Genomic DNA, 25,241 nt, shown 5'->3' with positions numbered 1-25,241 from the left:
GAGGCTGAAGGTCACAGTCGCTTGTTTCTTGCTCTGTCCTTGCTCTTTAAAAGGACGACAAAAAGCAGTTTGGCAAGGCATGAAGTGACATTTTCTCTCATAAAGGTTTTCACTGCAGTGAACATCCCACTGGAGAAACTTGCTCACCCAAAATTAAGGTGAACCAAAAGGTACCAAATGTTGGCATTTTTTGTGTGCCAACAAGCTTCACCAAGACTGTCTTTTTGCAGTATGTGCTTTGCATGTACAGTCCACAAAGGGCTTATGGCAGAGTATGAATCCTTCTTCATTGTGGCCAATGAAGCCACTGATGCTCAAGATAGCTACATGCTGCACATTTTATATGTACTAGGGAGGTGAACAGACTGGGACCTGCCTGTGTTTCAAAGAGATCCAGTCCATCTTGCATCTGTCAATTTTTCTGTCGTGTCTCAAGCCGTAACGAAGGTAATTGTCAGCTATGACTTAGAATTTAACAATATCTCAGCATTCCTGTCTGACAGTGCAATGTATGTGTGTGCAAGGCTTTCTCCAATGTGCTCTAAGGAATGCTGCCCAATGCAGGTCATGTCACCTGCAATGCACACATTCTGCCTTTAGTAAGTGACATCTGGCACACACAATTCCACGATGTGAAAAACCTAGTGTCCTCTTTCAAGAAAGCCTTCAAGCACTGTCCAGGCTATAAGGTCCAATATAGGGTGTCTGTTGCTCGTCAAAGTGAGGATTCTCATACCATTGTGCTGTGCCACTGTCACCAAAGTCTGTGCTCACAAGGTGGAAATTGTGGTTCAGCGTGGTCCATTACCACACCAAGCATATGCAGTACTGCCAACAGCTTTTGAGCAAGGAGCTGGAAATCACACCCAGCACACAATGCATGGTTGAGCTTCATGATCTCCTAAGGTGATCTTGCAACATTCAAGATCAAGTGATGTTTGTGGCTGAAAATGCCACCCGGTTCATGGAGCTTCTAATATGGTTTGAAGGCTGGCAGCCTGTGATCCACCATGCAAGTTGCTGGATTTGATAAATTGAGTTGAAGACATGGCATCGCAAGAACTGTCAAGCTGTCCTTGTGAAAACCACCAGGGACAGGACCTGTTCCAGGCAATAGCTGTGAAGCCAAACCAGTACTACAGGTATGACCCATCACTGCCACCGCAGTTCAGACAGACAGCTGCCACCTTCCTTAGTGCTGTTTGCATTTTGGACCCCAAACAGGTGCCTGTTCTGAGTTGTGACCCTCAGCTACTGAAATCAATCTCTGGATGGCAAAAAGAGCATGACAATGAATGTGCTGCTTATGTGAACTTTGTCAAAGAGTGCTGGGTACCTGTTTTGAGACTGTTTTGAGACTGTCTGTGCCTGGTTTCCATATTTCTGTGCCCTGGCAAAACGCTGCCTCACCATTCCAACTAACTCGGTGCCATCTCAGTGTACAGACAAGTGTTCACAGAGACAAAGAATGTCTCTTGCAACAGCTGCTGGATGCAGCATTTAATAGCTAGCATGAATGGTTTGTCTCAAGGTCAGCATTCAGTAACCTTTTTTACAGTGTCCTTTAAAATGTATGTAGTTGGTATGAGTTGCAATTCATTTTGTGTGTAGCTTTAATTTAATAAGATACTTCAGTTTAAAGTTTAATTAAACGCTTAGATTGCTTAATAATGCATCAATTAATGGCTTCCACGGGCATAATCCCTTGATTAAACCTACAAAAGCAATTAAGGGAAACACTGTTAAGCAATTAAGCTGTGGTTTCAGGCCATCTGGCAATCTCTGGAGAAGGGCAGGACTGCTGGGACCCCTTGGCCAATCAGAGGTGTGGAGGGGCCCTGCCATGCTCAGCCCATGAAAATGGTGGCTGGCTTGGGGATATGCCCGCAAAATCGCCCAGCTGCCTCCTCAAGTTTGGTAAACCCCTGACTATGTTGTGTAATCTAAATTGACATTTCAGTGGTGAAAGGTCAGTGCTGCCCAGGCTTGACTAGGATAAGCGGTTTTTTTTCCCCTTTGTAAAAGCATATACAGGTTTCCTTACTGCTTCTCTGACTGTAACTTTTAGGCACCTACAGACTGAAAATCGTGATGTGCAACGTCCAGAAACATTTTCTGCCAAAAGTTTAATGGATATAGGAACTCGGAGGATCTTCACTTCAGATCATGATATCTTCAGGGAAAGCGTGAGGAAATTTTTCAGGGAAGAAGTGGCTCCTAATCATGCAGAGTAAGAAATTGATTAAATATTTTGTGTTGCCAGTTAATTCAAGGTTGTTTCTTAGAATTCTTTGGTAATGATGTTCTGTATATAACTAGTAATTTGCTACATTTGTTTCTAAGCATTCTTTTTGACTTGTGAAAAAAAAGGAACCTCTTTGTCATGTGCCATAAAATACATTTAAAGAAAAAAAAAAATTTTCTCTCTGTATTGGTCATGAAAGAACGCCAGGTAGATAAGAACAAATTCATCCCATACAGAGATGGTGGAAATGTTCTGATTGATTTGTGTTAATACAGGCTCTGAGAACTTGCCTTCAGAGATAACAGATGAGAAGTTTTAATTAGCTGACAGTCTTAGCAAAGGTACTTGAGTAATAATAATAGCATACAGGACCTACAGTCATGAGTCAGGAAACCACCCTGTAAGTCGTTTATGCCCCCAGAACAAGAAGTTGGTCTCTGCCCAAAGAACTAAGGGTCTAAAAGTACAGGTGATATGCCAGTTAGGGAGCAGTTGCCTTCTCCATTAACTGCTTGCAAACAGGTTGAGAATGTGAAGGTGGAAGGGAATTTAAATTAGACAATGGAAGTGATGAGTTCAAAACCTGATGAAGAATGTTTTACACCTGAAAGCTTGTCTAATTCTATCCCATGCAACATGTGCATGACAGGAGGACAGATCTGAGATGTGATCCAGCTTCAGATCTTATCAAGCCTTATTGCTGGTACAGGGGAAGCCAGAGATCATCTTCCACAGCTCCCCTTGCACCTGCAAATAGCAAGCTCCTGCATTTGTGAGTCCTGTAGCTGACTGGATTTGCAGCCATGGCAGTACCCCATGGCTGACAGGATGGAGAGTCCCGCAGCTGTGGGACTCTTGACCCCAGCAATGCCCCATAGCTACAGGGGCTGAAAGTCATCTCAGCTGTGGGAATCCCAGCTCCAGCTGCACATGGTGCATTCCTGTGGCTGGGATCCCTGTCAGCTACACATGCAAATTAAAGCTGGATAGAAACCAGCTGTAAAGTTGTTGCACATCTTGTTCCACTTTATAGCTGGGTGAACTTTTTAATGCCATGATAGCTACTTTGCACATGTAGCTGGTCTAAATTAATTGCAGAGAGCCAGTTAATTGTAGAACATATGAGCCCAAGAGAGCTGGTTGTACCTTGAGGCCATGTTAGTACACTGTGCACTCCTATCTCAGTGCAAAGAAAGAATAGGAAGTATAACACAGATAGAAAAACATGTACTTGTTTAACACAGATGGGAAAACATGTCCTTGTTTACACACTTGAGGTTGGTTTATGAAACTGAAAGTCTTGTCCTTAAGCAGTGAAACCAACCTGTGTGCAGATATTAAGGGGAGGACACAGCGGTTTTGCCAAATCTCAAATGGTATGAGGGGAATTCTACTGATTTGTTCCAATGCTATATCATTTCAGATGGGAGAAAGCTGGACAGGTGAGCAGAGAGGTCTGGGAAAAAGCTGGAAAACAGGGACTGTTGGGTATCAGTATATCGGAAAAACATGGTGGCCTTGGAGGCGACATACTATCTTCAGCTGTGGTCTGGGAAGAGCAGTAAGTATGAGGCACTTTAACAGGAAACTTGGTGATAATATCTAGAGATTTTATTTTTTCATATGGTTCTTTTAGTCCTGTTGTAGAAAGTATGTCCCCAAGGTGATAATAGTTTCCTCTGTTAGAAGGGAATGCGTTAGACATAAGTAAATACTTCCTAGTTTAAATATTTCAAGCAGGGTAGATGTGTTTTTAAATCAAATTAATTTAAATCAGGATTTAAATCATGGGTCAGGGTGCCTCAATTTAATCACTGTTTTATACAAAAAGTTCATTCTTGTTGTTTGATGTCCTCTAGTCATTTAACTTTTTTAAACCTTTGCATTTTTAGCGAGAGGTAAGGGCTTGACTCTGGACACAAACTTGTAGAGAGACAAGAGGGCTGATGGGTAGGTAATCAGGTCTGCTCTCTGTCATATCCATATACTGTTGTTAACAAGGATGTTATTTCTGGAAACACAAATCCATAGTTTGAGAACTGAAACTAAGCATCACAGAGATGCTTGATGGGATCTTCTAGACTGAGCACTGAGTCCCATTGGGAACAGCGCTTTTCTTTAATCTTTACTAATCTATAGAGGAGCCTCTGGGACCCAATACAATTGGGCCCCTAATATAGTCCATGGCCTGTTGTGACCCATTTATAAAACTTCTTTAAAAAGGTTACATGAATATATTATCTCAAATAGTAGAAGTTATAATCCCTATTCCATTTCATCCTTGAGCTTTAACATATCTTAAATTAAAACTATATATAGGTTTAATTTTTTAAAGCATTTTAACAAAAAAAGCTGATTTAAATTAAAATCTGATTTTTTTTTTAATTTTAAAAAATTGTTGATTTTTATTCACCCTGATTTCAAGTAATTGCTTAAATAAAAAACATCATTGTATGCTATTTTTAGGACTTTTTGTATAGGAAAAATGCTTTCATCTGCTAAGTGATACAATGTTTTGGCAGCAGAAGTACTTTCTGAAGTTAAAATTGTATTGTTCTGATGCTTTCCTTGTCTTCCCCCCACCCCTTCCCAATGATGGCTCTGTGTTTCAGTAATATAAAATTTCAGCATCTAGGTCACTGCAAAGAGTTTATTTAAATTCCAAATGTTCTTTCCCAGGATGTACGTTAATTGTACAGGCCCAGGATTCGGCCTTCATTCTGACATAGCCATGCCCTATATCGCAAACTATGGTTCCGAAGAACAGATTAAGCGGTTTATCCCTGAAATGACTGCAGGCAAATGCATTAGTGCTATAGCCATGACAGAACCTGGGGCTGGCAGGTAAGGCAAAAATGAAGACAAATTGTCCTTATGATCATACTGTGTACCTAATTTAATTATGTAAGTATTTCTGAGTTTTTTGATTGTATGGTTATTTAACTGATTGGACAATACCCCGAAATAGGTAGGACTACAGTAATAACCTTCAAGCTGTTTTACAGCTTTGTCAGATCAGGATGCTTGTTCTGAACACATCACCTTGTCCTCTGCCTTTGTATTAGCTTTAGATTATACACTTATAGTTGCTAATATGTCTGTGAACAGACGATTTAAAATATGTAAAATGTAATTAGTAGAGGTGCACCGATATATCGGTTGCATATTTGATTGGCAGCAATAAAAGGAAAATTAAAATTATTGGCCGTTGGCTTTTTTCGACTGGTGTAGCCAATAGTGTCACTAATAAGTGCTGCATGCATGTACCCAGAAATGCTGCCCAGCAGCTTGGAGAGCACTGTCCAGCCAGTAAGTCTGTGTGGGGGGTGGGAAGGAAGGGACATGGGAAGGGTAGATCGAGGTCCCCACATTAAGGGAGGGAGTGGGGCAGGGGCAGGTGGTGAATGCAGCCCCAGGGCTGGGAGAGGGACAGAGCCATGGGCAGCTCGTCCAGGGAGCATGGGGAGGGGATGGAGATGGGGGGTAGGGGGGGAGCAGCTCCCTGCTGCTGCATGCAGTCCCAGGGGAGGCATGTGCCCCTCTGGATTTGCACGTGGGGTGAGGGCAGGCTGCCTGCTGCGGGCTCAGGGCTAGGAGCTGTGCCAGCCTTTTCCTGGTGAAAGGCTGGGCTGGGGCTGTACGCAGGGCAGGGCAGGCTCAGCTGCTTGGGGCAATCAGTGGTGGTGGCGCTGGAAGGACTGGCTATGTTGGGGGGGGTTATGGGGAATTTTGGGGTGACTAGCCCCACCAAGTTTCCCCCAGCGTCATCCCTGCTGGGGGCACTCCACTCTGCTACTTTTCTCTTGGGAGCCCTACCCCACGCAGGGGCAATGCTAGGGGGGTCATTGAGGGGCTATAGCCACCCCAAAATTCCCCGTAGGCCACCCCTCCCAGCACTGCCATTGCCCACCCCAGCCCTGCCACTGGGAAAAGGCTGGCAAAGCCCCTGGCCCTGAGCCCACAGCAGGCAGCTTGCCCTCGCCCAGTTCACAAAACCAGGGGGGACACAGGCCCTCCATGCCTCCCCCAGGGGTGTGTGCAGTGGTGGGGAGCCACCCCCGCTTTGCACCCTCCCCCCTGCCTCTTGGATGAGCCACCTGCAGCCCTGTTCCATTCCCAGCCCCGGGATAGCATTCACTGCCCTGGCTAAGCAGCCCCTGCCCCCCTCCCTTCCTCACCATGGGGGCTTCTATCTGCTCTTCACCACAGACTTACTGGCAGGATGCTGCTCTACAAGCTACCTGGCTGCATTCCTGTAAATTGGCTATCAGATTGGTATCGGCCAATATGGCTGGTTAATCATTGGCTGTCAGTATTGGCCAAGAAAACCGTTATTGGTGCACCTCTAGTAATCAGGAGAGAAATAACATGCCTGGATAGAAGAGGCTTGACTTTTTCATAATAGGTTTATTTCTGAATCTTTTAACACTTCTTGTTTCTCCTCCCATTAATCTTTAGAGAGAGAAGTTATCCCTTTTCCATCACTTAAGTGCAAACAATACTGAGATTGCTGAACCAGGGTCCCGTGCTTCAGTTCAGGAAGCAGAGTGGAGGTAGCATGGTGGGGAGTTCTGCCTTCATTACAGAGCTCTCATTGGTCCTGCAAATAGTAAATGCTTCTACAGGAGAACTGCCTGGGTAGAGCAGCATTAGTGTGGAGTGTGTAGTCCTGAGAGATGATGTTTTTGGGGTATGTCTACATAAGCTAGCATTGGCCCAGTATGTGTTGTTTCTGCATGTTTTGCTCCCCTTGCAGTAAGCAGGTGTGTTTAAAATAAAGTGGGATCATGTGCTGTGGTAAAGATGCACAGATTCACTTAACATGCTCTTAGTTCCTGTATTTATCCTCTAGGACATTTTAATACATTCCAGCATTTTACTTTTTCTTTTTGCCTATTATTGTGCAAGATGGTTGATTAGTTGTGCAAAGCATTTTAGATTTCATGCCGTGTTTTATACTATTTTTTTTCTTTAAAGTTACTAATGTGACTGCTGGATTGTTTTGATACGTGACTTGCTTTTTTTAAAATCAATTATAGTGACTTGCAGGGTGTACGGACATATGCAAAAAAGGATGGAAGTGACTGGATTCTCAATGGAAGTAAGGTATGTGAATGGCGTTGGTCAATGCAGGTCAAGGAGCTAGGAAATTAAGTTTGAGTCAGTGAGGGATTTGGTGCAGTTGCACTGTTGGTACCCAGTTGTAAGTATTCTCATCCCTTTGTTTTTTATTTTCAGTCAGTTACATTGTAAAGAAGATTTTTGTTCCCATTATGCTGCTTAATCATCTGAGCAAGCTCTAAAGAGAGGAGTTTTCATTGGTGAACAAAAAAAGTGGCGTGTATTTAAAGATTTGGCTCCTTTCTTGCATTGGTGTAATTAGTTTGCATGCTATCGCTAAAGCTCAAACTGTTCCTTCAGTTCCATGAAGTTGGTAGCAGTGTCCTCCATACTATGAAATTCCTTGTAGCTTGAGGGAAACAAAAACCTCTTGATGCTTCAACATAAATATGGAGGCTTTTTCCATTGGGTTTACTGTTCCAGGTATGAAGTAAATGGCTTATCAAATGCTACCAGTAAGTTGTCAAAACAATCATAAGGCTGGCAGTATGAACCCATTTCTTTTGCTCACCAAGCCCCTGAAATAATATTACTTGGGGGACCCTGTGAAACTTCTTGTAGAACATTTGACAGCTATTTAGGAAAATTTTGTTTCTTTACACAGGTATGAAGCATAGTTTCATCCTTAAAAGATCAGGAAACTCGAATTTTGTTCCTGTCTCCTCCACTAACTTTTTGATTTTGGACAGATTATGCTACTATTCTAGGCCTGTGTTTCCCAGTCAGTAAAAAGTTGGTGATAACTCTTTGTACCTTTGGTTGGTAAAGTGAACAAGATGAAAGCACAGTCATAGTAGTAGTATTTTTGCTTGGTTTTATTTGGAATATTCTTCCTGTTGTGATATCTATGCTACTTAACTTTTTAGCCATATTTATGGCTAAATCTAATTGTGTTTTCAGAGCTTAGTAAAGTGAGGCCTTGATTCTGATGGAGGCCTTTGGGCAGTGCCACAGTCATGTAATAAAAACATAATCATATGTAGATTAACCTGATATTTAGACAGATGCCTGTTATGCTGCATACCTGACTCTAGATAAGGCAAAGCAATTTTTGTTTTAAAATTGGCCTGGGTAGGATTCTTACTCTTTATTCTGTTCTCTTTTCATCTATTTTTATCTATCATGTGGGATCAGAGCTCTGACTTGGAACATGTAGCACAGAGAAAGCAACTGTAAGTTTCCCACCACTCTCTTACGTGCATGTGCAGTTTTAAATACAGACAGACCAAGTATTATGGAGAATTAACTGTTGTAAAAGTGGGGAACATCCCCACTTTTTTCCATTTTATGCCTCGCCAACTTCTCTTTTGGAAGAGGTGATTTTGCATAATATTTTAATATTCTTGTGTCGGGACCCAGGGCAGCCGGCCAGCAGCTCTCCCTGACTCCCACCCGGGCAGATAAGGGTCTGGGGCCTTAGAAGGCCGTCAGGCGGGTACTTGTGACACTTGGAGTGGAATTAATTAGGCGGACGCTTATCGGTTGCAAAGCAAGATTATTTACTCATGCTGTCAAGGTGGTGAATAGCAGAGGTCAGAGATACTTGGTTAGTTACAGCTTAAGGTTCGAAGGTCGGTCTGCATGAAAGTCTTTGCTCGGGCAGATAAACGGAGAAAAAATCGGGCTGGCAGGTCATTGATTTACGTCTGATAAGGTCGAGACGGGGGAGACTGGCAAGCGATCAATTTGTCAGTTATTCTCACGCATACGTTCAGAGGTTTTTCAGGTGTGTGTGCGGAGGTCTCCCGTTCTTCACAGAAGTGAAGACAGGTTTTATTTGTGTAATAGCCAATTGCTTTTTGTCACGTCATAAATTTAATTAGAATCGCTAATTATCTAGCGGTCTTCACTAGGGTGTTATCTCACAGGGTTACTCCATGTTTTCTCTGACCAGTTATAATGTTTTATGTACAGCACAGAAGGCTGTTTCATTTCTAGTTAGTGTCGCAGTTATAAATCTCTTTTTGACATGCGCAGCAAAAAAAAAAAAACGGTTACTATCATTATTGTTAACCCTTAGTTAACCTAGTGCAGAAAAAAACTGTTTTGAATGGTTTTACTTGTTTGTGACATGGGCACTACTTAATTTGGTTGTGACATGCCCCCTTGCCCATGGCACAGCAAGTTATATCATGTTTACGTACAGACCATTTTGTTTATCATTGTTAGTGTTTGGCAAGTGGGTATATATAAAAGCAAAAAGCGTGGTTAACTTCATTTTGAGATATTGTAAAATTCAACAACTAAAACACACAAATATAACAATGGCTGTTATGATTAATGGTAAACACAAGATAATCAAAGACGCCAACACTTGAATTAACTTAAACGCAGTAAACTGTTATTCTTGATTTTATGTAATCTTCTCTAATTTGATTTTTTAAGGTAATTGAGAGTGCTGTATTAGATTAATGCCCCCTATACAGAGGGTTTTTAAAATTGTGGCTTATTATACTTGAGTTAAATCGTAGTTTTGAAAACACCAATTTTTTGTACCGTCATTAGCGGCCTTTTAAAATTTTTTTTACTGTCACCTCTCTTCCCAAATTGTTCCTTTTCCTCTTCTTTGAATGTATAGGTTCCTTTAGAACCTTGACTACTTGCCCCCTTCCATCATCATCTCCCTCATCTCTTTCCTCACGTTCCCTCAATCAATGCTTCTGTCCACACCCAACCTTTCTGCGACATCCCCCAAACCTTCAGACTACCAATGCTGTTTTCTCTCAATAATTCAGAGCTTTTCACTCAAAATATTATGACTTGGCTTTACTGTGTAAAGTCTCGAACAGGTTTTAAAACAAAACAAAACAAGTATGTACAAGATCATTAACAGAAAAAGAAAAACCATAAAATGAGCCGTTAGTTATGTTTTTGGCCTAAAATGACAGAAGGTTCAGGACCGAGTTGGAGGTTTTGAAGTTAGCTCTGTTCGCCGAGGAACCTGTTGGTAACAGCAGGAATACAGCGACGACCCTGCTTGCGACATATGAGCAGGTGGCCATTGTGTCGTCGACTCAGGTGTGCTGCAGGTTGGTGCTTGGTGATTCTTGCGATCGGGCAGTCGCAGATTGCCTCTTCGTCACCACTGGGCCTGAAAGGGGACAAAACAAACGAACAGACAAACAAACAAAGAAAACTAAAAAACAATAAAATTGTCTTTTGTACATCTACGAGCATAATGTCGTAGTGGTTGGAATAGTTCATAGATGCCCCCTTCGAGTAGTTGCTTGTTGGGGCAGGCTGCGGTGTTATCCAGAGTGCGCTGTTAGGCGTGGGTGCCTCCGGGGCCCGGACCGGTTGGCGTGATCGGTCGAAGTTGGTAGCCTAGTATATGTGCCAGTTGTCGTTGTCCCGCATCTTCTAGGACGTGCAGCCGTTGTTTGGTAAGCGTGAAGTGGTTTAGGAGGAACCCAAACATGACTTTTTCCTCCGGCGTCCTCTGGGATGGCAGTCTTGATTCCTTTCGTGAGTTGAATTGGGAATGTCTTGGCTTTTGATGTTCGACTGGATATGCAGTAAGATAGCTTAGGGTGACGGCTGAGTTTGCAGTTGTTGACTATAAGGGCTTGCAGTTCTGGAAGTTGACTTAAAAGATTTTCTGCTGGCTGAGTAATGAGCAGGTTGAGGAGAAGGCGAAGGGTGATGGTGTCCTCTTCTCCATAAATCTCCATGCATGCTTCGATGACGTCAAGGGTAGTGGTGGTAGTTGCACCCTCTGGGTTGGTTATTTGCTTGGTTATTGTTACAGGATGAGCGGCAGCTGTAGTTGTTACTGTGTCTGATGGGAGGATCGGATTCTCGCTCGTTGCCCCCTCCCTGTGGTACGGAGGTGGGGCCGTTGGGAGCAACGTCATCTCAGGGGGCGGACTTGCTGGGTAGAGTCCCACCTGTTCTTCTGTGGCTCCGCCCTTCTTCTTCAGGTCCTCCGAGCAGCTCATACTTTTCTCGGTGCCATTTTCTGGTGGCAACAGAGGGTTTTGGCACGCTGCCATCTCTGCAGCAGCTTTGCTGACTGTAGCTAACTGGGTTTTTAAGTTTGCATTTTCACGCAGTAGGAGTGACATTACATTAATCATCTTTTCTTTGTCCCACTCGGAGCTTGCCCACTCCTTTCCGACTCCCTCCTCTCCTCTCAGCGAGAAGTAGCCGCTGACGCACCCTGTCTCCGCTCCGCTCGCTTGGTGATAAGCGATGTGAGCCCATAATTCATCCGCGTTATCTACACGGTGCCCCCCACTACACCAGGGGCAGTTCTTAATTAATTCCCACTCCATCACATTTCCCCTTGATCCTGTTCGTGACGCCATGTCGGGACCCAGGGCAGCCGGCCAGCAGCTCTCCCTGACTCCCACCCAGGCAGATAAGGGTCCAGGGCCTTAGAAGGCCGTCAGGCGGGTACTTGTGACGCTTGGAGTGGAATTAATTAGGCGGACGCTTATCGGTTGCAAAGCAAGATTATTTACTCACGCTGTCAAGGTGGTGAATAGCGGAGGTCAGAGATACTTGGTTAGTTACAGCTTAAGGTTCGAAGGTCGGTCTGCATGAAAGTCTTTGGTCGGGCAGATAAACGGAGAAAAAATCGGGCTGGCAGGTCATTGATTTACGTCTGATAAGGTCGAGACGGGGGAGACTGACAAGCGATCAATTTGTCAGTTATTCTCACGCATACATTCAGAGGTTTTTCAGGTGTGTGCGCGGAGGTCTCCCGTTCTTCACGGAAGTGAAGACGGGTTTTATTTGTGTAATAGCCAATTGCTTTTTGTCACGTCATAAATTTAATTAGAATCGCCAATTATCTAGCGGTCTTCGCTAGGGTGTTATCTCACAGGGTTACTCCCTGTTTTCTCTGACCAGTTATAATGATTTATGTACAGCACAGAAGGCTAAGTTTCATTTTTAGTTAGTGTCGCAGTTATAAATCTCTTTTTGACATGCGCAGCAAAAAAAACCGGTTACTATCATTATTGTTAACTAGTGCAGAAAAAAACTGTTTTGAATGGTTTTACTTGTTTGTGACATGGGCACTACTTAATTTGGTTGTGACATCTTGTTCATAGAGGGAATCTTTGTAGTAGAGAATAATCTGAGTTAAAGACTTGCATCTGAATGCCTCTGAACTTCAGATATGTTCAGAATATATAATAAGTTAAAACCAAGTCTTGAATTTGTTCCCTGCATGAAATGAGTTACATGAAAACCCCTGTTCCAAGCATTCATTAACTTTTGAGCTATTTGGACTCCAGACAGATCCAAGTTGTACTATTTGAAGCCAACTCTGTTTTATAGATTCTCTTCTGAAATACTTAATTTTTCTGGTTTCTGCAGTCTTAAGACTGTTTTGACACTTATAGCTTGCTTCTTAATGGCATTCAGTTGTAGAAGTGTGTATGCCAGGTCTGCTGCTGCTTATAATATTCTCTTATGACTGCCTGCCTGCCAGCTGGCCACTTTATTTCATCTTGGTTTTCTTACAGGTTTTCATCACTAATGGCTGGTTGAGTGATTTAGTGATTGTGGTTGCAGTTACAAACCGTGAGGCCCGCTCTGCTGCTCATGGGATCAGCCTTTTTCTTGTGGAAGATGGAATGAAAGGATTCATCAAAGGATGCAAGCTGGAAAAAATAGGCCTGAAAGCGCAGGTGTGTTATGTGAGCTTTATCAGGTGATGGACTTAGAGGCAGTTTAAAAGCTCTGATTACCCATGATACTTTCAAATAGATCAAATTGAACTCTACTAATACTTCAGTTCCTAGTTCTAACTGTGACAACAGGATATGCTCAATTAGACTGCATTGCTGGGGTTATACGGTGTACTTTAGTAAAGCAACTTCCAGTGAATATAAGTAAATACTAATCTGGCTATAGTAGATAAGAATTAGGTAATAATAAGTAAGTTTGAGGAAGAGGAGATGCAAGGAGGAGGCGAGAACCTGATTATGAAGCTGTTTTATTTAATGTCCTTTTTAGGACACGGCAGAACTGTTTTTTGAAGATGTACGTTTGCCAGCTAGTGCCTTGCTTGGAGAAGAGAACAAGGGCTTCTACTATCTGATGGCAGAGCTCCCTCAGGTAAGAGAGATTGTCAAAAACCTGTCCATAGGGGTACTCTCAGATCCCCAAGTTTCTCCCCGTTGTCCCACTGCTTGTTCCAAGGAACAGACCAAGGTTTTCCCTGGGAAAACTTATCCCCTCCTAGCCTCACCTCTACTGCCAATAATTGATCCTATCCAGCCTGCCAGCCACTACTGAGAGCCTGAGGAAGGGCTGCTCCATTCCACTCTGCTGCAGCTGGAGCCAGACCACACAGCACACAGACTCCTCTGCACTTCTCCCCTCACATCAAATCCATCCCTGCCCGGCTTCCTGTTGGTACTGCGCAATCCTGACACCACGGCCACCAGCAGCTAGGTCCGTGTGGGACAGGACACAATGCAACACACCAAGTAGCCATTCTGCTCACTGTGATGAGCGTGGCACCACTAGGAGGTGAGTCCGTGCTGGCCACAGGGGAGACTCGAACCAGGGCAGGCACCCCCGACTTTCCTGGTATGGCGCAGTGGCTCATTGTACTGGGCAGGAGGGATGGCTACTTGACAAGCTGCATTGCACCCTGTCCCTTATGGGTCTGGATGCCAGTGGCAGCATTGCCAGGACTGCATAGTATCAGTAACAGGGGTGGACAATTATTTTGTGTGGAGGGCCGCTTACCGAGTTTTGGCAAGCTGTTGAGGGCCGCATGGTTAGCTCTGTCCCTTGACAGGTGCCTCATCCCTTGACAGATGCTCCTCCCCCTGGTTGCCATCTTGTGACCGGAGGTCTACTCCCCTGCCATCCCCCCCGGACCTTTGCCACCAGAAGTTCCTCCCTTTGTCCCTGGAAGTACTTCTTTCAGCAAGGGTTTTTTTTTTCATTTCAGAACTAAAAACATAACAAATTATATTCTAAAAATTGAACGTCTACAACATTCATTAATTTGATTTCAAAAATATTTTTGTCCTGGTTTACATGTGTTTATGTAGTATACAAAGTAGCTTAAAATGAAGTCTTACACCCCTCATAATATACAAGAGTGTATAGGTTTGTGGGGGGCTGTGGGTGTGTGGGTATGTGGGGTGAGGGAGCATGTGGGTGGATATGTGGGCTGTGCATGGGTATGGGGGGAGGGTGGCTGGGGTTTGTTTATGGCAGTGTGAGGGGAGGTGTGGGTGCATGTGTATAGTGGGGTGTGCATGTGGGACTTACCCTATGAACACACACGCGTGCATACATGCACTCACACACACTCTGCCGCTGTGCCTGCACACACACACACACACACACACACACACACACATTGCTCCTAGTCTGGTGAGGTAGTCAGGAGCCACAGCCCCCTGGTGCTGGAGCAGAGCTGGGGCAGGAAAGCAGGGAACTGGCTGAGGGTGGGCAGGGCTGAGCTGCTCAACCCTGCAAGCCTGTTGAGGGTTCCCTCTGAATCCTACTGCCCCTGACTTCTGTCAGCTTTGACAGGGAGCCAGGGCTGGATAAATATTCATTTACTAATTTTTTAGGGGCTCTGTGGGCCGGATAGAATGGCCTGGTGGGCCGGATCAGCCCACCCCTGATCAACAGGAAGCCAGGGGGAGGGTGGAGGAGCCTGTGCACTGTGTGGCTGAGTCAGGCCCTGGCTATGGCAAAGTGGAGGAGCACTAGGCATAGTCCTCCTTCAGGCTCCTGGCAGAGACTGGTGGACCAGATGGTATCAGTCGGCATCTTCTTGCCCCTCTCCCTACCCCTCCAGCCATCAACAGCTCACCAAAACTCCTTATATGACCCTGCAGCACAAATAATTGTCCACCCCTGTTCAAGAGTCCTGCCAAAATTTCCAGACTTGAGCTTTCCTACTGAGCCTGGCAGCCCCTGACTGCTGGGGACGTAGCCTCATCATGAAGCCTAGGATGGTAGAAAGACCACCAGTAATTCACAAAAAGCTTCTAAATACTTCCAAGCCAGTCCTGTTCACTTTTTTAAAGTCTTGGGATTCTCTAGAAAGCCTGTCCATCTTAAGATTCCTGGAGTTTCCTTCGCTAGTTACCCATTTCCCTGATAGATCTTCATTATTATGAGGCTGATTTTGCCCGATGGAGGCACACAGTACCTTGGGTGCCTGTCCCAACAATATCCTTTCTGCCTGTGTTTGGAGTACCAATTGTTCTTGCCCTAGTACTGGGTGGGCCAGTGATCCCTTACTAGTTTTTCCTTCCTTCTGTTCCTTTGACACAGAAATGGCTCTTAACTTAAAGGCCTGGCTGTAACTTGATTAAACTATGACCCCAAATAGTAAAAATATATATTGCGCGCGCACGCACACACACACACACACTCTATAATGTAGTGTAATGTAATATAATACAACCTAATCCATAGAATGATAAGAATAACATAACTGAATACATATTATTAACAAGTTTTTTTAACAAGATCAAGCATGAGGTCAATTGCATCAAACTTGAGATGGGTGTCTCTCTGGGAGACGCTATAACCCCCCAAATCATTCCTGCTTTAGAGGTAGGTTCATGACAGTGAAACAAACTCACACTGTCTGCAGAAAGAGCACAAAGCCTGCTGCTGCTATTTTATGATAGGATCTGCCATCTACAGATTATGGTAAAACATGTCAGGTTAGGAGGTTGAATATCTGTAAACAAATCCTGCTGAGGCTACTTTTGATGTGCAGTACAGAATTTCTAGTTCTGGTCTCTTGCAACATCTGTGAAATAGCTAGCAATCTACTAATTACTGTTCAAATTACTTTATTCACTTTATATAAGAAGTATAGGAAAGGATAATCCTGGTATAGGAAGGATATTGTGTTTTCATACCTGATCTTGAGCACAAATCCCTGGCACTGGTATGAAGAAAATGAGTTTAGAATAGACATTAAAGAAGAGCACTACAAATAACTGTGGTACCATTTTAGGATTTGTACATCCCATTTTATAGATTTACTCCATAACGTGTATTCTTTTGCCCTTGAAACTGCATTGTGCAAATCTAACTTCCTTTTGTACTTAAATGCTAATGCCAAATGCAACTGAAGCTTTCTACAAGAGGAAAAATATTAAAATTTTAGAAAGTACATTCTTGTAATGAGGCTTATAGGGCGAGTGTAATAAAGCATCCTCATATATTTAAAAAAAGTTTTAGAGGAACATACACTGGAAGAGGCCTTGTGGGCCATTGCTGGGAACTGTACTCATTCACAGGCAGCCATTTATACCAGGATTCCCAAAAATTGCCCCAGTAAACCTAAAATGCCTTGGCTTGTTAATAGACTTGGACACGGGTGATTAGTTACTACAGTTTTGGAATACTTGGGAAGAATAGAAACAATATTCTCATAGTATACTGCAGATAAAAAGGTGTGGACATTACCCTTAAGAAATTATTAGTTTGTTAATTATGTTTTAAGTAGTAATCCAGGCACATGTGCAGGCAATTAATGATGCTACAAAAACAAGAAAAGGTTAATGTTACACAATATTCTTGTGGCTGGTTTCCATCTTGCCATAAATTGAAGTTATGGCAGGGTTAGAACTTGCATCAGGATTTCTAAGAGACCCTGGTGTGGCCCCCACCAACTCATGATCAGCTGATTGCTACCTGGATCCAGGACTGCACCAGGGCTTCAACTGGCTGGTTCTGGGAAAAGCCCAGTACAGTCCCTGGAACCAGCTGACAATCATCTGGTCCTCAGCTGGATTGGGACCATCTGGAGGCTCCAACTGGCCACAGTGATGGGTCAGAAGCTCCTGCCCCAGCTGCTTTCCAGTCTGGCTCCTGACGCTCCCCCTGGAAACAGATGTGTGGGACAGTTTCAGCTAGCCACAGCAGTGCCAGCATGGGCCTCAGCACCCTTGAAAAGGTCTCATGGCACACTGGGAGAACACTGCTTTGTTAGATATTTAAACTACAACTGTTTTGTTATAAATGGCCTCCTTGTTTAACAGAGATTCTTTACTTCATTTTACACTATGGGTCAGAAATTTGACCTACTTTACTACTTGCAAAGTTGATTCAGGATCTCATTCTTCAGGGCATGTCCTTCAGCATTTTCAAAAATCAGTTCAAATGGTCATGAACAACCTTACAGTGATGCTAAAAGCAATTATGTGAATTTGGATCTTGATTTCAGTCTTTCCATAGCTTAGGAAATGGAAGAAAAAATTGCAGACTTTTTAATATATTTAGACAACGGCCTTCTAAAATTTGTTCAAATTACATTTTTAATTTGAAGATTCAAACCAAATAATCAGAATTTAAGTACAAATTCTGTTTTGATTGAAATCAGTATAAATATTATATATGCCTGTTTAGATGTGGGTTGTTTTTTTTAGTTCTTCTGATGCAACTTGGAAAGTGACCGAAGAGTTTTTTAAAAGTATATCCCAAATGTCACAAATCAAGACAATTGTTTCCATTAGAGTGATTTCTTTTTTCAATGATGCATCTACTTAAAATCATAAAGCAATGAAACAGAATTAACACTAACAGACAAAATTTAAGCTTTTGTTGCCCAAGTGTGTGTGTGTCTACATTGATGTAGAGAGATTTGAAATGAATTATGAATGATAAGAATTCTTGCATCTTCTGTCATTTGTCTCTCAAAAGGAAAGATTGGCAATTGCTGGCATAGCACTCGCCAGCTGTGAATTCATGTTTGAAGAAACAAGAAGTTATGTTAAGCAAAGAAAAGCTTTTGGGAAAACAATTGCGCATTTACAGGTGAGCTTGAATCAAGATGCATAAATTGAAATGTGTGTGTATATGTGTCTTTTTCTAAATTAAAAAAAAAATTACACACCAGAAATACTGGGCAGGTTAAGTCATTGGACTGTTTTCAGAGATGATAATATTTAATTAAGGATGTAACCAAAACAACTGTCTTCCCTCCTGATTATATTACATTATAAATGATTTAAGTGCTTTTAAGGTATCACTGATGTTTCTGTCTTTTTATTTGAAGTACATAATAATTACTGCCATATTTTGTTAATATATGCTGAACAGTGTTTACATTCTGGCCCTAACTGTGGTGCAGTGACATAGATGGTGACTTATCAACTCTTGTCATTAGTGCAGGGGTCCATCTATGCATACCATGAAAGTGGGCCTACATGAGACTCCTTAGAAATCCTGCTGGGATTTTGTTCTTAATGTCCGTGAAGCATTAGACAAATAATTACTTGTATTAAATTTTATAGATGCTGCGAACAAGATTTCTTAGCTACTAGGTAACTCAGTGCCTAAAATGACTCCACCGAAGAATGTTATTTCTTCCTTTGCGCACATAACTCCCCTCCATTAATGGCAGTTAATGGTGTATTTTGACTGCTGAGGACCCTGCCCCTTAGTTATAAACCTGAAAAAAAGGTTTTTGCATAATAGATTTTTTTTTAAAACAGCCTACCAGGCAAATGTTGACTTTTTTTTCCAGACAGTGTTCCTAGGATTTTCTTTGTTTGTTTTGTTTTTAATACAGGAGTTTTCTTCAGAGTTTCTTTGTAAAAAAAAACAACCCAAACAAACAAAAGACTGGATGTGGAGTCATCTTGAAAGCTGCATTAATGTTACACATTTTTATGAGGAAATTATTCAAGTTCCAGCATTTGGTACACAGAATGTGAATGAATCTTAAGGTTTTTGGGGCAGGCAGTACTTTTGTTTATTCTCTTGTAGCCAAGAGAGAAACCGAAAGCTAAAAGCATCCCAGTTAAGTCCTGATGCTTTTCTTATTAGATTGGGGCATGTTTTTCACTGACTTAAAAGCAGATTCGGGCCCATAGAAGCAAAACGATTAGTATCTTTGTACATAGTGTAAACTTTCGTATGTTCAGTTTAGTTTGTGTGTGTGATTATAAAAATCAAGGTGTGATTTAATATTTTCAGTTTGCAAATTTAATGCTGAATTTCTTCTTTGAAAATAGAATATTTCATACAGACATGTGTCATACTTTGACAAACAGCAGCCTTGAAAGCAGGCTGCCTATCTCCAATAAACTTGATAAAATACAATATAATATCAAACCATTACATTACAAGAATGTTTTCTGGGTTTTTTGCAGTATGGGTTACAAAGATATATGTATAAAGCAAAGCTCTCTCCTTTCTAAGTAGCCTGCCATTTTGTCCAAATCATTTAGTCAGTCATGGACAGTTTTTGGAATTTAGTCTCTTTCTTTGTTAATCTTGATTGATCAGTCATTAGAGAAACTGGGCAAGGGAAGTAGGACCTCCAATTATAGGGTAGTTTAAAAATGTGAGATAAGACTTCTTCCTTGTTAACTGATTTTTATTTTTTTTTTATTCCCCTGCCAGAGTAGAAATTACTACAATATGTTTGACTGCTTGCCTTGTCTAGGTTTACATAATGCTGGCAGTTGGCTTTCTCTACTTTTATTTAGAAACATATTCCACTGTAACTGATCTCAGTAATTGAGAAGTTTCCTGAAAGCCCATCTAAACTTTCCTTTGTTCAGTTGTATGCAATTATTTCTACTTGTACCTATTTAAGCTTCACTTTTTTATGATTGAATTTTTTTCTTTTTTTTAATTAAAAAAAAAGTTATAAGTCTTCTGAATTTTGATAATATATTTCTTTTAAAGAAATCTGACATTTTAGAAAATGTCTGGAACTTTATGGAGTGTTTCCAATACACTAAGACAATTACTGCCTATCAGCATAGAAACAATTTGCCACAAGAGGGAGCCCAGTTGACAAAACATTCAGTGCAGAACCAGTATGTTACACTGTCTAGGAATTTATATATTGAACTGCTGATGCATAGTTTTCACATAAAAAAACAAAACTCAAATGTGTGACTTGGTGAGTTTTATAATTTGCATCTCTTCTGTTGTTAGATTGGTGAGCTCACAGCTGTGTTTAAAAACAAAAGAAAAGAAAATTAAACTGCTTTCTGCTGCGTAAAGCTCAAGTTGCTGAGACCTTACTGGCAAATATTTGTCTCTTAACATTTCTCTTCTTTCAATGTGTTGTTTCTCTTTCTGTTCCCAAACAAAAACCAGGCTGTACAGCACAAGTTAGCTGAACTGAAAACGCAGATTTGCGTGGGCCGGTCATTTGTGGACAGCTGTCTCCAGCTGCATGCAGAGAAACGTCTGGACTCCTCCACAGCTTCCATGGCAAAATATTGGTATGCATGTTAAAGTAATAAGGAAGGATATTACTGGTGTGGACTCCTCTGAACTCTAACATTAGAACATCTAACTGTCCCAACTGTGTATTTAGCTCTACAGCTAACATTCCAGTGATTCAGTCTTAAATTATTGATGGCATCTAACATCAGAATTCATTAATTAAACTCTGTAGTGGTGCAATGGGTATAACTCCTAGATATGTACGCTGAACCTTGGTATCTATTAATTGCAGCATTTCAAAATTAGTTACAGGATATTTGCTTTTAAGATAAGGGTCCACTAAGCAAAATGACCCGACAACAACTTACTTAGTTTTGCTGAAAAATTTTACTGAATGTTACAAAAAAGTTTTACAGCTATAAACGTTTAAAAACTACTGGCTTGTCGTACTAGGTTTTCCTTACTTGAAGTTCACATAACAAGAATTAACATTTATATTTCTTACTTAATGAGCACTTACTTATAAATAGGTGTTAGACTTGCCTACTTTCTCAAAACTGTGTGTTTTCAGAAATAAATAGTTGGCCACAACTATATTTCTATAACAAGAGACACAAGGTATTTTCTCTTTCATGCTTGTATTTGTCACTGGCCAAAAGAAAAAAAAAAAACGAGCATCTTTCTCCCCCCTTCTCTTCCTTCCCCCCCCCCCAAAAAAAACCAAACAAACAAAACCAACCAAAAAAAAACAAACAAAAAAAAACAAACAAACCCAGTCCCTAGGAACTTTTTGTGTAGTTACTTATAAACTTGTGTTTAACCAGACACAGTTAGACATTAGAATCATCCAAGGTATAATACATTTTTTGTGACTGCAGACTAAATTATCTGTAAAGATGGAAAATACAGACTGAAGATAAGGAAATATTGGAACATTTTGAAGAAAATGTATAGGCTTAAAGACTTTAGACTGGACTAAAGCCTTTAAAAAAAGTATAAGAATATGCACAAAAGTTAAGGGATTCCAGGTAGATCATTTACTATGCAAGGAAAGATTTGAATTGAGTGTTATTCCTGGCACTGCTTACCTAGCAGTACCTAGTACATAAGCAGAATAATTTAGCTGTGAGGAGGAGGAAACAAGTAGTGCCAGCCTAAATGGATACTTCATTAGTGGGGTTTCCAAAGATAGGAGTTTGCAAAATGCCCTGAATTTTTGTACTTATAGTATCAGTGACTTGGATGAATGGGTCCTTTAAATTATCTCTCTCTCTTCTCTGCCTTCAGAACACTCGTAACAAGTCTAAAAATTGCTTGAACAGAAAACTATTATATTTACCCAAATCCAAGACAGTTTTGAATTTAAGATGGACACCCCCCCCCAATCATTCTATTCTATACATGGAAAATTATACATATGTTGCAGTTTCCATGTATAGAATCTAATTAGTGGAAGCCCATTTACTAGGGGAGAGGGTAGCTGGGTGGGGGAGGCAAAGGGTGTGGGGGGCAGGCAGAGGCATGTGGGGCAGGCTGCAGGTTCCTCTCTCCCATCCACCCTCCCCAATTATCTTCCCCTTCACTCTGCCAGCCACATGTCCCCTTGCTTGCCAAAGGAGCCATCCTAGCCCAGGACAGGTGGTTGCTCAGCTCCAGTCTCAACCCTGAACCTAGGACTGAAGCAAGAGCTGAGCTGCCACCTGCCCCAGGCCAATAATTGAATCCAAGATGAGGCTTCCCTCTATTTTAGACAATCTGATGGGGGGAGGAAAATCTGGTCTTGGATTTAAGTAAATACAATACATCTCTTTCTAACACCTGTATATTGTGTTTCATTTGACTGTGTACTAATTTGTACCCATACTTTAATTGACTATCAAATAGATGCATCATTTTTTAAATTATTCTACGTCTTTACTGCTGATTTCTGTTGAAAGATCTTAAGGTTTTATTATGGTCAATATAAGTATAATATTTACTTTAAATTTAATCTGAACATCTGTTGAGAATCTGTATTATGTACAATTTAATCCTGAAATAATCTAAGAGAATTTAACAATAGAGCAAGTTTGAAAAAAAATATGGAAAAGGGATTGATTTAACCAGTCATGTTCTATACTGCCTTTACTATTTCAGAAGTTGAACCCTTGACAAACTTCCCCCTTCATGCCTTCACTATTGACTTTACTTAATTTCATAGCATTAAAATCCTGTGACTTTTTTTGGTACATGTATTGTTGTTGAACTGTTGAAATATCTGCAAGTGTGTGGTAATTCAAAAGCAAAAAACTTAGGAATGATTATATAAATAGCATGCTATCTCAAATTCTGCTAAATATAGAAAAATACTAAGCATTTTTAGGTTTAAATTTATTTTTAATTATTGGGTTTTTAGTATTAAAACCTTTACAAATAAAGCAGTATAATTAATTACTGCTTAAAATTAATTATCCTCAGATGATGATAGTATTTGTCACAACCCAAAGTTGTGGTTTTTGTTTGTGTGTGCGCTTTGGTACCGCTAAATTATTTTCCCGCCGATTGTAGCTTTCTTTGCACGGTAGAGTTCTCTGCTGCGAGAGAGAACTCTGGTGCAATGGGGGATTTCCCGCCAAATTACAGCTTCTTTGCAGGGTGCGTTTCTTTTGCATACTAGTGATGCACGTTGCAAAGGAGTTCCCGCCATTTGTATTTGGATTCGTGCCACATTATTGGCCAATTCCAAATGTAGGCACATGTGGCGGCTAGCTATTGGCTTGCTAGCCGTACAAAAGGCTTGAGTGGTTTCCACCCAAGTTGGAGGACTCCATGAACATCGGAGAGAGAGTGTGAAGATCTCCAAGCGCTGCGGACCCTTGCGGACCCAACGCGCCTCTCTTAAGCAGGCAATAGAGGCTTAATAACCGAACCTACGGAGCTTTCGCTTCTAGCCTCTCCCCGTTGCTGATCGCAATCCCAGACGTATCCCTTTCCTGTAAACTTCGAACCCACAGAGTCTCAACTCTGGGGAACCTTTCGAACCCAACCGAACCGGACCCGCGGAGCCTAAACAACTCCGTGGGAGCAATCAAATTTGTCGTGATCCTCTAGCGAGGATCTAAGAGGGAGCTGTGCCTGGAAACCTGTCCAGCCTACACCACTACCATCTTTGGGTGTAAGTAAACAATCTTTTCAATCAACCACTACACGTTTGTGACTAACTCTAGCTCGCCGCCAGCTCTCTCCGACCCTGCGTGCCCGGGCTGCTGGCCACAGCCCGCGTGCGCAAAAGACAGGCCGCGGATCTCCCCTCCCGACCCGTGCGCGGCGGCGGGAGTGGGTCCCAGCCTGCACAGTATTCACAGAGAATTCTAATGCGATATGCCAAAGGAAAGCAATCTTGACATAAATAATAATGTTAATTAAGTGGAGGAATAAGGAAAAAATACCTATTTTAAAATAAGCTTCTTCGATTTTTACAGCAAAAATAAGTAAAAGATAAGTGAACTGATCTATACTTGAAAGGTTTCTATCAGTGAAAGATTTTCTATAAGAAAAATCTGGAGTGTTAATATTTAAATACATCTGTCAGTTGTATAACTCTTGTTCTCCATGTAGAAAGGCAATTCCCACAATGTGTTGCAGTCGCTTCAGATACAGAAATTATGTAAAGGAAACGTATGATAATTAAATCTTTGTACTTCTAACTTGTTTATAGGTGTGGTAGGATTTTTATGTGATTCATGCTTTAAAAACTAGCTCTTCTTCTCACCTTTTAAGGGCTTCTGATCTCCAAAACAGTGTGGCTACTCAGTGTTTACAGCTCCACGGAGGATGGGGGTATATGTGGGAGTATCCTATCGCAAAGTAAGTATAACATTTCAGACTGAATGATGAAAGATAAGTAGGAAAGTAAAATGAGACACTTCCTTCAACTGTGTAAATTATTGTGTATTTTTTATTTACTTTCCTGTCTCCTTTTTACTGAAAAGCAGATCAGCCATGCAGGTGTTGGGAGAGAGCTATTGTGATCTTTCAAATTAATTTATGAGCTGTTGAGCAATCCCTGCAAGTTTTTGTTAGTAATGTGTCAGTGGCTTTTCCTGAAAAATCATTGATTTAAGCATCAGAAGACCAGTATGAGTATAATAGTTTCCATGTTTTATCTGAAAATTGAAACTATAAATGCATGTGTCTGAAAGGGGAAAAAGCAAATGCCCTCTGATCAAGAACTTAAAGGCATTCAGAGTAAATTTTTCTATTGTGTTTTTTCTCATCAATATCAGGTCTTTTAACTTTTGCCTGACTTAAACAAACAAACCCAAACCCCCTAACAAAAAAGCACACTTAACAGAGGCAGTGGAGCCCTTTGAAATACCACCCTTTCTATTTTTCTTACCTGAGAACATCAGTTGTAACAACTTGGATTACTAAAATTGAAAGCTCTTAGAGCAGGGGTGTCAAACTCACTTTGGACCCCAGGCCAGATCCAGAGTGTGAAGCCATCAGCAGCTGCAGTGGGTCAGGTAGACAGTGATCTGATGACTGTTCAGTGGCATATGTGAAATAAGTTGGTAATTCTATTTTTTTTCTGTAATGACCAAAAACTCATCTCCCAGAAAGAACCAACAGAACAGTTAGGAGCTCCATGCACAGCCTGAGAGGGGCCAGGGAAGGGATTTAAAGGGCACCTATACACATCCAACAAGGCTGCTCTAGTGTGCTGGAATTACAGTGCATTGGAGAAGACTCTATTAAG

General features: G+C 41.6%; 1 protein-coding gene across 2 annotated transcripts in view; it reads left to right on the top strand.

Annotated features, from left to right (window-relative positions):
* ACADL (acyl-CoA dehydrogenase long chain) overlaps nt 1-25,241 on the top strand; it is a 30,739-nt gene that overhangs the window by 2,838 nt on the left and 2,660 nt on the right. For both annotated transcript variants that reach the window (XM_014594228.3, XM_059727128.1), the window contains exons 2-10: nt 2,069-2,230; nt 3,669-3,806; nt 4,925-5,089; nt 7,285-7,351; nt 12,841-13,005; nt 13,334-13,435; nt 18,017-18,130; nt 20,432-20,559; nt 24,263-24,349. In XM_014594228.3, the coding sequence (XP_014449714.1) occupies nt 2,069-2,230; nt 3,669-3,806; nt 4,925-5,089; nt 7,285-7,351; nt 12,841-13,005; nt 13,334-13,435; nt 18,017-18,130; nt 20,432-20,559; nt 24,263-24,349 (1,128 nt within the window). The remainder of the gene's footprint in view (nt 1-2,068; nt 2,231-3,668; nt 3,807-4,924; nt 5,090-7,284; nt 7,352-12,840; nt 13,006-13,333; nt 13,436-18,016; nt 18,131-20,431; nt 20,560-24,262; nt 24,350-25,241) is intronic.

Source organism: Alligator mississippiensis, chromosome 4, assembly GCF_030867095.1.
Source record: "Alligator mississippiensis isolate rAllMis1 chromosome 4, rAllMis1, whole genome shotgun sequence".
Lineage (NCBI taxonomy): Eukaryota > Metazoa > Chordata > Crocodylia > Alligatoridae > Alligator > Alligator mississippiensis.
This window is presented reverse-complemented; position numbering and strand designations above follow the sequence as displayed.